Consider the following 16,538-nt stretch of genomic DNA (forward strand, 5'->3'; position numbering starts at 1 on the left):
AGGAAATAAAAAAGTCTATATTCTTTTAGTTAATTTACTTTCTCTTATAAATTTAATAATAGAATCATATACGCGAAACATGATTTGAGTCATTTGTGTTTTAACATCCTGGTCATGTAAAAAAAATGTTTTCCTTTCATAATAAAAGCCATGCCGTGAGCGAAATCGTTATGACGAAACTACAGCACAATAAATAAATAAATAAAAATACATTCATAACTGACATTAAGACATTTATGGACATTTCATGAATAAACAATTCAATTCATTTAAGTTTTATTTGGATGATAGGCTGCAAAGTACTTTGTACTTTGCCAACACATTAGCTTAAAGGGTTAGTTCACCCAAAAATGAAAATTATGTCATTAATGACTCACCCTCATGTCGTTCCAAACCCGTAAGACAGTTTAAGATATTTTAGATTTAGTCCGAGAGCTTTCTGTCCCTCCATTGAAAATGTATACTGTCCATGTCCAGAAAGGTAATAAAAACATCATCAAATTAGTCCATGTGACATCAGTGGGTTAGTTAGAATTTTTTGAAGCATCGAAAATACATTTTGGTCCAAAAATAACAAAGACTACGACTTTATTCAGCATTGTATTTTCTTACGGAATCCTTTCCATTGATTTGATTCCATTGAATCCTTTCATCTGTTGGCGTTGGTAATGCACTTTTACATGGTTGTTTTTGGCGATTAGGACATCCTCGACATGCACACTTACGCACCATTTAAAAAAATATAGCAATACCAAAATACAAACAATGTAGAATAGCTTGAATACAGCGTGCATCTCCCTCAGACTGTAAACGAAGCTCTGGCGCACCGGATAACACGTCAGCAGCGTCACTGCAGAGCTGTGAACCACACTCCGGAGCATAAGGGGGCAGTAATGCACCAATAAGCTGGATGCCAACCGCCGTAAAACAGGAAAGAAGAAGAAGAAGCGGAGTTGTGAACGCGGATTGACAACAGACCCGGAAGACAATACAATGCTAAATAAAGTCGTAGTTTTTGTTATTTTTGGACCAAAATGTATTTTCGATTCTTCAAAATGTCACGGATGTCCTAATCGCCAAAAACAACCACGGCGACGTAAAAGTGCATTACCAACGCAGACAGATGAAAGGATTCAATGGAATCAAATCAATGGAAAGGATTCCGGAAGAGAAGACAATGCTGAATAAAGTTGTAGTTTTTGTTATTTTTGGACCAAAATGTATTTTCGATGCTTCAAAAACTTCTAACTAACCCACTGATGTCACATGGACTAATTTGATGATGTTTTTATTACCTTTCTGGACATGGACAGTATACCGTACATACACTTTCAATGGAGGGACAGAAAGCTCTCAGACTAAATCTAAAATATCTTAAACTGTGTTCCGAAGATGAACGGAGGTCTTACGGGTTTGGAACAACATGAGGGTGAGTCATTAATGACATCATTTTCATTTTTGGGTGAACTAACCCTTTAAGTGGCATATTCTCATACACAATACACAGGATTTTTTTAATATATTTTTTTAAACTTTTGTTATATTAAAATTAATTTTCAAAGCTTTTTTGGAAACTGCGTTTATTCAGGTGTTTCTCTGTTGAAACATGAATCGCAGAAACTCGTGATAATGTTTAATAGTTTATTTAAATATCAAAAGAAGGTTTTTTTTGCTTAAAGAAAGCTGTAGACTGAAGCACATAATGGTAATATTTTTTGTACTGCTTTTATTATTTTTTTTTTTCCAGAAAAGTCATAGTATCATCTTCAGATTGGTGTTTTTCTTATGGTTTCAATCTAAGTGAGCAGATTTGTGAGTTTTTAATATACCATATACTCATTTTCTTTGTAAGCATAGAAAGAATATTTCATTTGTAGATATTAATTTTGGTTATCGTGGTAAGAAGTTAAATTTTATTTAGATGCACTGGAAGGTCTGGTTTCACAGACTAGGCCTTTGTTCAATTAGGATATTTAAGTAGCTTTTATAAATGTACACTAGGAAAAAAGAAGAAAAAAAAAACATTACTTGTGTGCATCTTGAGACAAAACAGTGGAGTGGCACTGACATATTTTAAGATATGTCAGTACAAGTTGCTTTCAGTTAAAACAGTTCAAACATGCATTTTAGTCTGAGACTAGCTCAAGCCTTGTCTGTGAAACCTTTGGTGTCATTTCTGGGTTATTATGGCAGTGAAATAGAGGATGTGAGTGTTGCTATACAGTTTGTAAAATGACTTTTACTTTGTTATAAGAACTGATTCTTCTTACGTCAACATAACACAATGAAGTTTGACACAGTGTACCACTTTAAACTTTGCAAAACACAGATTAAAAGTACATTCAGCCATTCTCCTAAATTATGGCTTTAACTTTAGGCAGAAGGTCGGTTGGTAATGGCTTTCGGAGGGCAATCCACCACATGCGTTTAAACTCAGTGAAAGGACAGAGATTTTATAACACCACCGTTTCAAAAGAAGAAAGAAGCGGTAACTCAGGTAACGTTAAAGTTATGGTTATAACCGAGTTTCCGTTTCTTGTCAGTAGAGGTCAGTATAAACTTGCTCAACTTGAGTTGATGTTTTACAAAACTCATTCTGTCGTCACTGCCAGAGATTCTCTTGAGAAGAATCCAGGACAAGTCAAGTCAGTTTCATGTATAGCGCTTTTCTCAGTGTACGTTATTTCAAAGCAGCTTTAAAGAGAGAGAGAAAAAAATGCAATAACAATGTGTAAATTTCCACAAGGTCTTAATTTAGTAGGACAATTGAAAGAAAATATTGCACTGACGGAGAGACGAGGTCGGAATGGAACTCAATGAATGGAGGTGATGAATGAACTTTTGTGGACACTGCTTGTCACATAATATAATGACTTAAAATAATTAAACAAACAAATAATAATACAGTGACTTCATGTCTGCTAATCTTCAACATGTTTGGCGTGACATATAGCCTACTTACTTTAAAGTGAGCTATATTTTGGGTCCACAAGACAAGAGTAGAGCAGTCACAGGCAATTTTGACCACCTGTCCGCGGCACATTAATTTAGACGTTGATGGTATGGACGCGAACAGCTTCAAATAGAACATCGCGTGTTGTATCTTGAAATCAACATGGCGTGAACGCAGCATAAGATTAGTGTCCCCCTGTAGGAGGGGGCTCTGATGTTCCCTATCTGCTGGCCAATCAGCGGTGACTGTGTACACTGTCACTGACTGTGCGTTTCCATTGAACTTCAGCTACAATGGGTGAATAACTTTGTACAGGCCTAGTAGTTTATTTTCAACAGAAATCCAGTTTTACACATAATGTCAGTGATGTTACTGAACGTGCTGTTCATGTGGTTAGAAACGAAATATTATGAGTGGCTGGCCAGAAACATTACGACCTTATAGTTTGATATAACTTAATGATATATTTATAAAATAGGCTATGTATTCAATATTTAGCGAGTAGAATTCACATAGGATATAGTTTCATAGGATGTTGGTATTTATACTAAAATAATATTACTACACCATAACATGTTTAGTATTCCTAAATGTACTTTGACTTTGATCTGTTTGGTGTTCTGTATTGTAATCGTCAGTGTTGCCAGGTCCGCGGTATTCCCGGACCTGGCAACACTGATTTTTCAAGTATTTGTACTTTATCAGTGTTTTTCTTTGGAAAACTTTTACTTCACTGAATTCCAAACACATGTAGTCTAACTACTTTTTACTGTACTACGTTTCATAAATAAAAGGAGTTTTTTTTTTGTTTTGTTTTGTTTTTCCTTTAGTAGTAGGCTACTTCAGTACATTAAATATTTTGTAACTTACTTTTTTATTTGTACTCAAGTAAAACTGTTACTTTTACTTTAGTAAAATTAAGAAAGTACTAGATTTCTGAATTGAAATTCAATATGAAATATAGTGTAGTTAAAAGTATAATATTGTGCTTTGGAATGTTGTGAAGTAAAAGTTTTCCAAAGAAAAACACTCCGATAAAGTACAGACACTTGAAAAATGTACTTAAGCTGCAGCACCCCCTAGTTTCACGGAATTGTAAATGCAATGCAAATTTTTGTTCATTTACTTTTATTCATTTTCAGCATGTAGTAAATTATTTATAATAAACACTTTAAGTGGGCTATTAAAACGTGTAATTTATATGTTAAATTATGTTTTTTAAAACATATGCGCAGAGTGTGACGTCATTTTGTGACCGTTGCAGTTTGCATAGAAAGAATTCTACTCAGCGCAAGTCCACTTTCGGTGTTGTGTAAGTTAGGCAGGTATTTTGTGCTCATTTTTATTTCTTATCGCTGTGCAGGATCTTTTATTGTATATGATAGAAACAGCTCAATAACCCTTTTATTTAAAGGCTTAATGTCCCATAGACCGGCCATTGCATTACGATTGCAAGCAATGTCAAAAATGTGATTAAAGCCAAATGCCCCGTTGTGTATGCTGTTCAAACTAGTGCTCTCATTGATATGTTTGTTGTACTTCGTGGAGTTTTGACGTGTTTTACGAGCCATTGAAATGTCGCACAGCCGCGCTGCTTGCTCCTACTTTTCATAAGCGCTTGCGCTCCCATGGCATCTGTCGTTTCTATGCAACCATGAACTGCACTCTCCACGTTGACGAGGAAGTATCAGCAAAGGATTAATTGATTTCTAGCCCTTGCATTAGCTTTACTACTACATTTATTTATGGAGATGAGAAATAAAACCCTGCTCTGAATAGCTATGATTAGCAGTTCGGTTGAGCTTTCGATGTTGTTAAGGAAAGGCTGAAGCTGATCGGTTGGTTCTCGTCACATGACCTGTGGTGCCCTTACGGTGTTCTGAAAAGTTGAGATGTTTTCATCTCGCCGCTCAAATGTTGTGAACACCTCCCCATCCCACCCCCTCCAAAAAAACAGCAACAACAAAAACACAGCACCCCCTACCTCAAACGTCTTCCGCTCCCCTGCTTTTATTTTGGGATAGTTTTGAGTAGCATTTGGGTGGGTTTTGTTGTGAAAACCTGGCAACCCTGAATGCCTGTTCTGTTGCCCACTTTCAGTGTAGACCTTGTGAACGGCATGAGATTGTTTGATTATTTATTTATTTAACAATAAGACAGATTAATTAATAAATTAAATCATCATCTATGAGAGATAGGTTGTGTATAATCATGAAAAAATATATATTTTCTTGTTTTGCAGAACCTATACGTTGTCCTTGAAAGGCATTTGTACACATCAACAATGAGAATGTCATTGCATTGCATACATACAAATATTAAAGTAAATATGACTTATTTTAGAGAAAGTTAACACATGCACACTTTCACAAAAGAAAGTTTTTTTTTTAAAGTTTTTAAATAATAAAATTGTAGACGTTTAAAATAAATGAACCTTGTTTTAATATTTTATCTAATGTCTTAATTGTCCAAATGCATGTCATGCATTTTTAAAAAAAAATATATATATTATTATTTAGCATCTTTTATTGTTTTAAAGACTCTATCTACTGTATGTACCTGCAAACAGATTCAGCCTGCTCAAGTGATGTGTTTCCTCTCATAATTGTGGCAGGTACAGGTGGGACGGTGGTTTCTGAAAGGAGGGGTGTGGTGATGGTTATTGGGATTAACCGTCCTGAAGCGCGTAATGCAGTAAATCAAGAGACTGCTCAGAGACTGACTGAGGAGCTCACAGCCTTTGACAAGGACAACAGCCTTCATGCGGCAGTGCTTTATGGAGTCGGTAAGTTCAGTTACACACTACTGTGAAACACTATGAAGAAGTGGACTGACTTTAGTGCAGTTTGATGGTTGGTGGAAAGAATAAGAATGTCGTCTGATTGATCAGTAAAACAAAGAATAGTTTATAAATGCAATTTCCCCTCCTTTTTTTTCCAACTTCTGCTTAGGAATTGGTATTGTAGATATTAAAGGTGCCATCAAACGTTTTTTTACAAGATGTAATATAAGTCTAAGGTGTCCCCTGAATGTGTCTGTGAAGTTTTAGCTCAAAATACCCCATAGATTTTTTTTTTTAAATAATTTTTTTGGGGCATCATTAACTATGCACAGATTCAGGGGCTGCTGGCCCTTTAAATCTCATGCTCCCTGCACATCGAGCTCGTGACTCTATAATACAGTGCATTTACAAAGTCCACACAGCTAATATAACCCTCAAATGGATCTTTACAAGATGTTCATCATGTATGCTGCATGCATGCTTCGGTTCATGCGAGTATAGTATTTATTTTGGTGTTTATATTTGATTCTGTATTCGAGTTTGATAGTACTCCGTGGCTAAAGCTAACATTACACACTGTTGGAGAGATTTATAAAGAATGAAGTTGTGTTTATGCATTATACAGACTGCAAGTGTTTAAAAATTAAAATAGGGACGGCTCTTGTCTCCGTGAATACAGTAATAAACGATGGTAACTTCAACCAACAGTAGCCTACATTAGCAAAATGCTAACCAAACATTTAGAAAGACAATTTACAAATATCACTAAAAATATCATGATATCATGGATCATGTCAGTTATTATTGCTCCATCTGCCATTTTTCGCTGTTGTTATTGCTTGCTTACCTAGTCTGATGATTCAGCTGTGCACAGATCCAGACGTTAAATACTGACCGCCCTTGTGTAATGCCTTTCATAATGTTGGGAACATGGGCTGGCATATGCAAATATTGGGGGCGTACACCCCGACTGTTACGTAACACTCGGTGTTATGTTGAGATTCGCCTGTTCTTCGGAGGTCTTTTAAACAAATGAGATTTATATAAGAAGGAGGAAACAATGGAGTTTGAAACTCAGTGTATGTCTTTTCCATGTACTGAACTCTTGTTATTCAACTATGCCAAGGTAAATTCAATTTTTAATTCTAGGGCACCTTTAAATGTTATTTGGTTATGTCTAAAGCGTACTGTTTCCTTGAAATGCGCAGCCTACATATACTAAAAAGTCTTGACTGAGTGGGCAGCACATGACTACAGGAGTGCTGTGTTATGTCAAAGCCTGTGATGACAATATTACCACGCTGAAAACAATTATCTCAGGCCTTCAGATTGGACACCCTCAATAGAAATAATTTGTTCAACCTGGATCAACCATCCCTACTCAAATTTCCTCAATCACCTTTATCATGAGTTAAATGAGAGGTTTTGCTTTCTCTCACACTCTAAACCTGGATCCCAGCCAGAGGACCATCTGCAGGTGAACTGAACACAGCAGATAACATTACATAGACAACAACATGTGTGATGAAAGTAATTGCTTGAGTTTGAAGAAGTGTCAGAGTTAATTATGGCCACACAAGAACTGCCTTATTTGTGTTAACATCTACTGTATCTCAGACATTTAAATGGACATTAAAATGCAATTGAGCACATTACACAAGCTGACTTACTGGTCTAGTCCATTAGGGAGCCATTAAGAAAATTGTGTTCATGGCATGTTCGCATTTCAGCTAAATTATGAATAATTGCTCGTTCTTGCAGATTTGTTGAAGTACACTGAAGGACTGTTTTAACTGGTAACTTTTCACTGAAGTTTAAAATGACTTGTAATTTGCATGCTTTTCCCTGTGAAAAAGTGCGCTTAATTATTTTGAATGTACTTAAAAAAAGTATATTAAAAAAAGTATATAAAAAAAATGTGCTTGTCTTGCAGATAATATAATAGTAATAAAATAAAAGGCTATACACTTTGCAGTGTAATTACGCAATAAAAACTGAATAATATTAACTAAAAACACACTTACTATAAGGTTAGGGTTTGGTTTGTTTTAGTGTTAGTTACTTGTAATTATGATTCATTTACCAAAGTAAATACATGTAATGTGTAACGATGCATTAAAATAAAGTGTTAATTAAAGTGAATACATTTTAAATGTGCTAAATTGCAACTTAATCAGTACAAATGTGTAATTAAAATACAGGGCATTTACACTGCTTTCCAAATTATTATGCAAGTGACATATCAATAAGATTTCAGTACAATAAACATTCAGATTTTAGTTTTTCTAAGAAAATGTTTGTTTGTTTATTTATCCATGTCTTTTTAGATAACTGGTATCAATCTCAGACAAATTAATTTGCCAGGTCTATGAAAACCCTACTTAGAGGTTGTTCCACATTATCAAGCAAGTCACAGTTCTCATGCAATATGGGGAGGAAGAAAGATCTTTCTGAAGATGAAAAGCATGAAATGGTGCAATGTTGTGCAAAAGAACTGAAAACAACTAATATTGTTTGAAAATGAATGGAGATTATCGAAATATCATACGATTTGTGAGTAATTTAGAGCACAGCAGAACTCAGTCAGATAAAGGCTTATTAATGAAAGTTCCTGTCAAAAAATGTATTGTATTAAAAGGGCAGCTATACAAAAAAGCCAGTGTTGAGCAACAAACAGGTATTTGAAGCTTCTGGTGTTTCTGGAGTCTCAAGAAGCTCTCCATGCAGGCTGGCAGTTGAGCCTAAAGATGCAGTTCGGCCACTCCAAACCAAACTTCACAAAGAGAAACATTTACAGTGGGTTTAGAAATACATGAAGACTCATTTTTGAATAGTTTTATTCACTGACTAATGCCGTACTAAAATGGATGGATGGATTTCTGGATGGTTGGTGAATGGCCACCACGTTCCAACAAGACTGTGACGTCAGCAGGGAGCTGTCGGGTGATGATTTGGGCTGGAATATTGGGAAGTGAGATGAAAGGTCCTTTTAGGGTCTCTGAGGGTATTAAAATTACTTTTGCAAGATATGTAGAGTTCATAACTGGCCATTTTCAGCTATGGTATAAAAAGGAGGATAGCGCCTTCTGAAATACAATGCACTATGCACTATCCCATGCTGCAAAAAAAACACCACATCAATAAAACTGTTTGAAAATGTATTTCTACACCCACTGTAAAAGTTTCTCTTTGTGAGGTTTGGTTAGTGGTGTCTAAAATGCATCTTTACGCACAACTGCCAGCCAGCATGGAGAGCTTCTCAAGACTCCAGAGACACCAGCAGCTTCAAATACCTGTTTGCTGCTCAACACTGGCTTTTTTATAGCTTTAATACAATTAATTTTTTTGACAGGAACTTTCATTTACAAGCCTTTATCTGACCGAGTTTTGCTGTGCTCTAAATCACTCACAAATCTTATGATAATTTGATAATCTCCATTCATTTTCACACAATATTAGTTGTTTTCATGCCTTTTGCACAACATTGCACCATTTCATGCTTTTCATCTTCAAAAAGATCTTTCTTCCTCCCCATATTGCATGAGAACTGTGACTTGCTTAATAATGTGGAACAACCTCTAAGTAGGGTTTCCATAGATCTGGCAAATTATTTTGTCTGAGATTGATACCAGTTATCTAAAAAGACATGGATAAATAAACAAACATACATTTTCTTAGAAAAACTAAAATCTTAATGTTTATTCTACTGAAATCTAACTGATATGTCACTTACATAATAATTTGGAACGCAGTGTAAATGCAAGTTTCAACAGAAATGTGATTAAAGTGTATTTTAGTTTACCATCAGTGCTTGTCAGAACATTCGGCAGTAGGCTACGCTTTAACCATATTTGAATTAATTATGAAATTAATATACTTAAGTCCTACTTTAGTGGGTCAGCTAATTGCAATTAACATAAATGTAAACTTTAATACATTTTCATTTAACTGAAAGTGTACTTGTGAAAAAGAAGTGTGCTTCTTTTTCACAAGGGTTGCTTTGTCTTTACCAATGTGTATGTTATCAGATTAGTCATGTACATTTCTTCAGTTTCTTTTCATACCTAATTTAGAACTTGAATTCATGTCAAAATACTAATATAAGGATAGAGCATGTAGAGCTGAACACATGAAAGTGATTCTCATGCTATGATGTCTGACTTTCATGGTTCAATCTGCTTTGTTCTATAATTGAGTTGTTTGTTTCAGGAGGGAATTTCTGTGCTGGATTTGATCTGAAGGAGTTGGCCCATGCTGGTTCCCTCAAACTGGAGCAAGATGTCCACTGTAGTCCTGGTCCCATGGTACGGAGTGGTCATTCTCAGATGCAGTATGCACATTAAAGGGATAGTTCACCCAAAAATGAAAATTATCGCATGATTTACTCACCCTCAAGCCATCCTAGATATATATGACCATCTTCTTTCAGATGAACACAGTCTTATATATTTAAAAATATCCCTGTTTCTCCAGGCTGTATAATTGTTGTGAATGGGGGGCCACATTTTGAAGCAAAAAAAAAAAAAAAAAAAATGCATCCATCCATTAAAGTAATCCATACTGCTCCAGGGGGTTAGTAAAGGACTTTTGAAGCGAAGCGATGCGTTTTTGTAAGAAAAATATCCATATTTAAAACTTTATAAATTCAAATAACTAGCTTCAGGCGGACGACTGTATGCAGAATGCTCAAGTTGACTTGCGCCAAATGAGTAACACGTGATGCAATGTATGATGCAGGATGTAGGAGTAGTGTAAACTTAGACGCCTCTCGCGGTTCAAACAAGTAGGGCTGGGCAACAAACTCAAGCTCCTCTTCTCTTATATCAATCCTCCGACAATTCTCATTTAGACTTCTAACTCATGACTGGTGTTTTGTTTTGCTCTATCCTGTGCACCTCCGCGTTCGTCATCGGGTCAAGGATGCTTTTCCACCACAAATCAATGCGTAGATGCTAGTTATTATAGTTAATAAAGTTTTAAATGTGGATATTTTTCTTACAAAAACACATCGCTTCACTTCAGAAGGCCTTTATTAACCCACTGGAGCTGTATGGATTACTTTTATTATGGATGGATGCATTTTCTTTCTTTTTTTTTTTTTTTTGCTTCAAAATGTGGTCCCCCATTCACAACCATTATAAAGCTTGGAGGAGCAAGGATATTTTTAAATATATCTCCCATTGTGTTTGTCTGAAAGAAGTTGGTCATATACACCTAGGATGGCTTGAGTGTGAGTTAATCATGGGATGATTTATTAGTTTTGGGTGAACTATTCCTTTTATATTAAAGGAGTTATATAATACATTCCCTTTAATTCAGCTTGTGATATTATAATTAATAAACATTTCTTGCACCAAAAACAGTTTTTCATGACCCTTTTCCACCCTCTCTGAGCCTTAAGACTTGTTCACACAGATTTTTGTATTTGCTATGCTATCGCTTAGCAAAGTAGTCTTTTCGTAAGCACCACCAAATTGTAGTTTTATGTAATATCAGCAGCTCTGTGTAAAAATCTTGGCTTGGCTTGGTTGGCCAGCTTGATTTTGCAATGAAAGGAGATTAGAACACCTCTCCGTAAAAAAAAAAAAAAAAAAAAAAAAAAATCCATTCACCGCAATATTTGTGTCATATGGTGTTAGGGTTCAGGTTAGTAGAACAAGTTGACATGTGGTTGCAAAGCTACTTATAGTCAGTAGAATGTCTGTTGGGGGACCATCAAAATAAAGTGTTAGCAGATATTAAGAAGACAGTCTAATACTCTAATGACTGGTTGTTCACATGTAGTTGCAAAGTTGCTTATAGTTAGTAGAATGTCTAAAGTGGACCATCAAAATAAAGTGTTACATAAAAATTAGATGTGTTGTGGCTGACCTTCTTCTTCACATGTGAAATGAGTAATGTGTCACGTGAGCGACAGAGACCATGGACAACTACCAACAGTAGTTTAGACTGTGAAGCTCGTGATACTGCTGGAAACACCTAGTAAAAGCGAGTTAGCTACTTCCAGTGATTCAATCACTGTCACTGTAAATGTCCTTCATAGTGGAGGGTTGAGTGTACTGTCACTAAAGTCTATAAACCTACAGCTTGGTTTGCAGGATATTTAGAACAGCAATAAACTGATGTGTGTTGTTTGCGGTAGGGTCCGTCTCGTATGAGGCTCTCAAAACCCTTGATCGCAGCAGTCAGTGGGTACGCTGTGGCTGGAGGTCTGGAGCTGGCACTGCTGGCTGACCTGAGGGTGGTGGAGGAGAGCTCCATCATGGGCATTTTCTCCCGCAGATTTGGTAGGTATTGTAATGTTATTTTACATTGAGGTGTTATTTTGTTTAAAGTCGAGGTGTGCAGGCATATCTAACTAAATTGCATTATTTATTAACTGCATTAAGCCTAAATTTTTTTACAATCTGCTGAAGAGTTGTTTCTTTTTTATTTTTATATATACAATGACAAGAAAGCATCATAGAAAAAACATCTTTTTTTTTTTTTGACCAGCACTATAGTGATATATACCATGGTACTAAATAGGAGTGTGCTATATGTATAGTTTAACAATGTGGAAGCTGATGCTATTGAATTTGTCACTCACTTTGCAAAAAACATACAAACAAAAACTCGCTTTGACAGTGCACACTTTCACTTTGTGTACAGTGTAGTTCGAGTGACCCCACAATTCAATGTGGAGCAAAATTGCCCATGTATGATTTTTTTTGTGCTTTCCAAATATAAGCACAATTCCAAATGTGATAATGATTTTATACAGCAGTTCAATAAACTAAGTTAGTATTGCGAGTTACATTTTTAACACAATATTGTCTGTTTTTGCTCAATTTCACCAATGAAAATAGAAAAATCATTTTATATTTCAATATTCAAATGAATCACTGCGCTCTACCGACACGACTGGGTGTGTAGATCCCTGAAAAATGAAAAATACACACTCCTTTTTCTTCTTCTTTTTTTTTTTTTTTTTTTTCCACACAGCACATACAAAGCAGACGTTTCAGGCAATATTTTAATACTCAATATATTATTTTTATAACAATCTATTAGCATTATTTATGCAATTGCAATGTGAATACATCTAAATGCTGCTTTGGATTCAGCTTCTGTGCCACTTATGCAGTGCAAAACCGGATTTTGTTACTTTTGATTTAATGTAAAAGGTAACACTATGGTGTCTTATTCTAATTGAATTTTTTGGTTAAATGTAAGAATATAACAAAATGATGATGCAGAAATCTAACAAGGTTAAAAAATAAAGCCCCTATAAAGTTAAAAAAATGCCCATTTGAGGTTGAAAACTTAATTTCTGTCACTGTTGTGAACTAACCACCACACAGAATAAGAAGAATATGAAAAGCTTGGAGAGTCAGCTGTCCATGACAGGCCTAAACCAGCCAGTGTACCAACACAATAACACACTCAGAAAAGTATTGTCTAAATATCATTATCAACAAAATCCCAGAAAATATTGAGATATCATTTTTTTGTCAATATTGCACACCCCTAGTATTAAATGATTACCATATTCATGAACCATTATATATCTGATACATTACACTACAGTGATACCAGCAGAGTACTGTTTTAATGTCTACTGAATACTGTAAATGGCTCTGTTATGATTGATAAAATGTCAATTTCAATCCAAACATAGTCAGTGAATTAAATCCTGGTCTACTAAAATATTGCAGACAGACTAGAAACTACCTAGAATGAGAAAGAGAAATTTGATGCAGTTTCATTCTGAGTGTACTAGTTTCTCTATGCTACAGATACAGTATGACCACAGTGTGTATAAATATGCCAGCAGTGCTATAATTTACTGCCAGGAACTGATTTTTCCAGCTGCTCGTTTAAAGCATAGAGCCATCATCATGACCCTCTCTCTTTCATTAAACCAAGCATCCGGGCATTGCCCGCATGTGCCTATGAACCCATTCCTCAGACTGTCTGCCTCTCTACTGCACTCGTGCCACCCAGGAAGACGTGACGACTGCTGTCTAGAAATCTTTAATGGCACTCTACAGTAATGATTAGTACAAATGTTTGTGTAATTTTTAGTGCTGCAGAGCATTTTGTGGTTTTTGCTGAGACATTCATCAGTATTAGTATTGTTCTTATTTAGGAAATTTTTCAAACCTTTAACCCACAGTCATCATGTTTTCAGGCCATTTCAATTTAGATGTGACATAAAGTGGTGATATCTAAGTGGGTGAGTTGTTTACTTGCTTTTTAATTACTCTTCCTATTAACGGCATTATTTTGTTCATTCAGACCGATTTGCGAACGCACACGGAAAAAACAGGCATAACCATATCATAACCAGTCATAGCGCGATGAAGGCATTGTCTCCTCTCACGTGAATTTCTCCCATTCATTCTCAATTAGCCCACACCAAACCCACGGCATGCGTTAGGGGGTCCGTTAAAACTCAATGGGCTCAGGGGAGGCAAGAGACGCAGACTCCCGCTGTAACTTTACTTGCTGATGTCAGTGTTGGACAGTGTTACTTTCGAAAAATTAGTGATTTATACACTTTTAATGTCACATTTTATCTTTTTTTTTTATATATATATATTATTTTCTCATCCAATTTTTTTGAGGAGGCACTGCATCCCTTGCCTCTTCGGAGGAAATGCCCTTGCCTACTCTGTAGTTGGGAAGAATGCGATTTCGGATGCAGCCGAAATGGTCCTTGAACACTTGGGTTTTATCCAAACCAAGGGCTCAATTGCTGAAATTGACAGCTCATATCCTTGTTGAACTTGTAATTACAACTCTGAGAGCGCCGACTTGTACCACCTGACCACTGCAACGTAATGTGAAAATACTCAGCTTCAGCATTTAAATATAGTTAAGTAGCTAATTATCTTGTATTATACTAGAAGGCTGTTGAATGCTTGATTCTGATCGGTTGACCAACATTTTAAAGGTGCCGTAGAACGTCATTTCAGTTTTAACGTTTTTAAAAGCTGAATATAAGTCTAAGGTGTCCCCTGAATGTGTCTGTGAAGTTTCAGCTCAAAATACCCCATAGATTTTTTTAAATAAATTTTTTTAACTGCATATTTTGGGGCATCATTAAATATGAGCCGATTTAGGCTGCAGCCCCTTTAAATCTCACGCTCCCCGCCCACTGAGCTCGCGCTTGCCTTAAACAGCATAAACAAAGTTCACACAGCTAATATAACCCTCAAAATTGTTCTTTACAAAGTGTTTGCCATGCAGCATGTCTAAGTAAGTATGGTATTTATTTGGATGTTTACATTTCATTCTGAATGAGTTTGATGGTGTTCCGTGGCTAAAGCTAACATTACACACTGTTGGAGAGATTTATAAAGAATTAAGTTGTGTTTATGAATTATACAGACTGCAAGTGTTTAAAAAATGAAAATAACGACAGTCTTGTCTCCGTGAATACAGTAAGAAACGAAGGTAACTTTAACCACATTTAACAGTACATTAGCAACATGCAAACGAAACATTTAGAAAGACAATTTACAAATATCACTAAAAAATATCATGATATCATGGATCATGTCAGTTATTATCGCTCCATCTGCCATTTTTCACTGTTGTTTTTGCTTGCTTACCTAGTCTGATGATTCAGCTGTGCACAGATCCAGACGTTAATACTGGCTGCCCTTGTGTAATGCCTTTCATAATGCTTGAACATGGGCTGGCATATGCAAATATTGGGGGCGTACATATTAATGATCCCGACTGTTACGTAACAGTCAGTGTTATGTTGAGATTCGCCTGTTCTTCTGAGGTCTTTTAAACAAATGAGATTTATATAAGAAGGAAGAAACAACGGTGTTTGAGACTCACTGTATGTCATTTCCATGTACTGAACTCTTGTTATTTAACTATGCCAAGATAAATTCAATTTTTAATTCTAGGGCACCTTTAAGGCATGCAGTTATTTTATAGTATGAAGCTGTGAAGTAGTTCCAGGTCTGTAGATCACATTCCAGTTCCATATTACTTTGCCAAATTATTTCAGTTAATTAAAATATCCTTACAGTCTACATAACAGTAAACAAAAGTAAACAAAAGGATACAAATGACAAACAATTTCCATGTTTCACCTACTAAATTTCCTTTTATTATCTATAGAAAGCATGCTTTGTCCTCTCTCTAGTCCTTTCTCTCTTTCTTTGCATGCACACATACTGTACACACTCTGAAACATACATGCACATAGAAATTAGGGATGCACTGATCTTATATTCAGATCGGTATCGGCTCCGATACTGCGATTTTTGCCGGATCGGGTATCGGCCGGACGGGACCGATCCAAATCCGATACTGATATATGGCGAAAGGCTTACGTATAGCTGCCCATAGAAACAGTCCCAAATGAGGCAGTTACGTATACATATCAATGCTCAGAACAACTAAGCCAGCACATAGCAACCCACACCCTAGCAACTGCACAGCAATATTCTAGCCTACATACCACTCAGAACATCTTAGTAACTGCATAGTAACTCTTTGGAAACCACCCAAAACACCCTATCAACCGCAAAGCAACTTGTTCTAACATACTCAGTACAGCTTAGCAACCAACAGCAACATCTTTAAATTATGGAGGTAACTTTTGCATGGACAGACACTACACAGTTTTTCCAGAAAATCTTATTTCTGAAATCATGAGTGAATTCAATAGATTACATATCTATAATCGCATTACACTTCTGATTGGAGCATGTAGCATGTAATTCACTTAACTTACCAAAATACTTTGTCAACAAATTTTTTTGTGTTGTTTTTGCCGCACATTGGTTCCTGTGG

The 16,538-nt window shown here is 35.9% G+C and overlaps 1 protein-coding gene across 4 annotated transcripts in view; it reads left to right on the forward strand.

Moving 5' to 3' along the window:
- zgc:101569 (uncharacterized protein LOC449822 homolog) overlaps positions 1–16,538 on the forward strand; it is a 29,894-nt gene that overhangs the window by 428 nt on the left and 12,928 nt on the right. Inside the window, exons 1-4 of one of the 4 annotated variants that reach the window (XM_067377164.1) lie at positions 2,316–2,548; positions 5,568–5,738; positions 9,945–10,039; positions 11,878–12,022. In XM_067377164.1, the coding sequence (XP_067233265.1) occupies positions 2,362–2,548; positions 5,568–5,738; positions 9,945–10,039; positions 11,878–12,022 (598 nt within the window). In that variant the 5' untranslated portion in view covers positions 2,316–2,361. Of the gene's footprint in view, positions 1–2,315; positions 2,549–5,567; positions 5,739–9,944; positions 10,040–11,877; positions 12,023–16,538 lie in introns of those variants that run through there. The other 3 variants (XM_067377165.1, XM_067377166.1, XM_067377167.1) reach the window with 3 other exon arrangements.

This window comes from Chanodichthys erythropterus, chromosome 23, assembly GCF_024489055.1.
Source record: "Chanodichthys erythropterus isolate Z2021 chromosome 23, ASM2448905v1, whole genome shotgun sequence".
In the NCBI taxonomy this organism is placed as follows: domain Eukaryota; kingdom Metazoa; phylum Chordata; class Actinopteri; order Cypriniformes; family Xenocyprididae; genus Chanodichthys; species Chanodichthys erythropterus.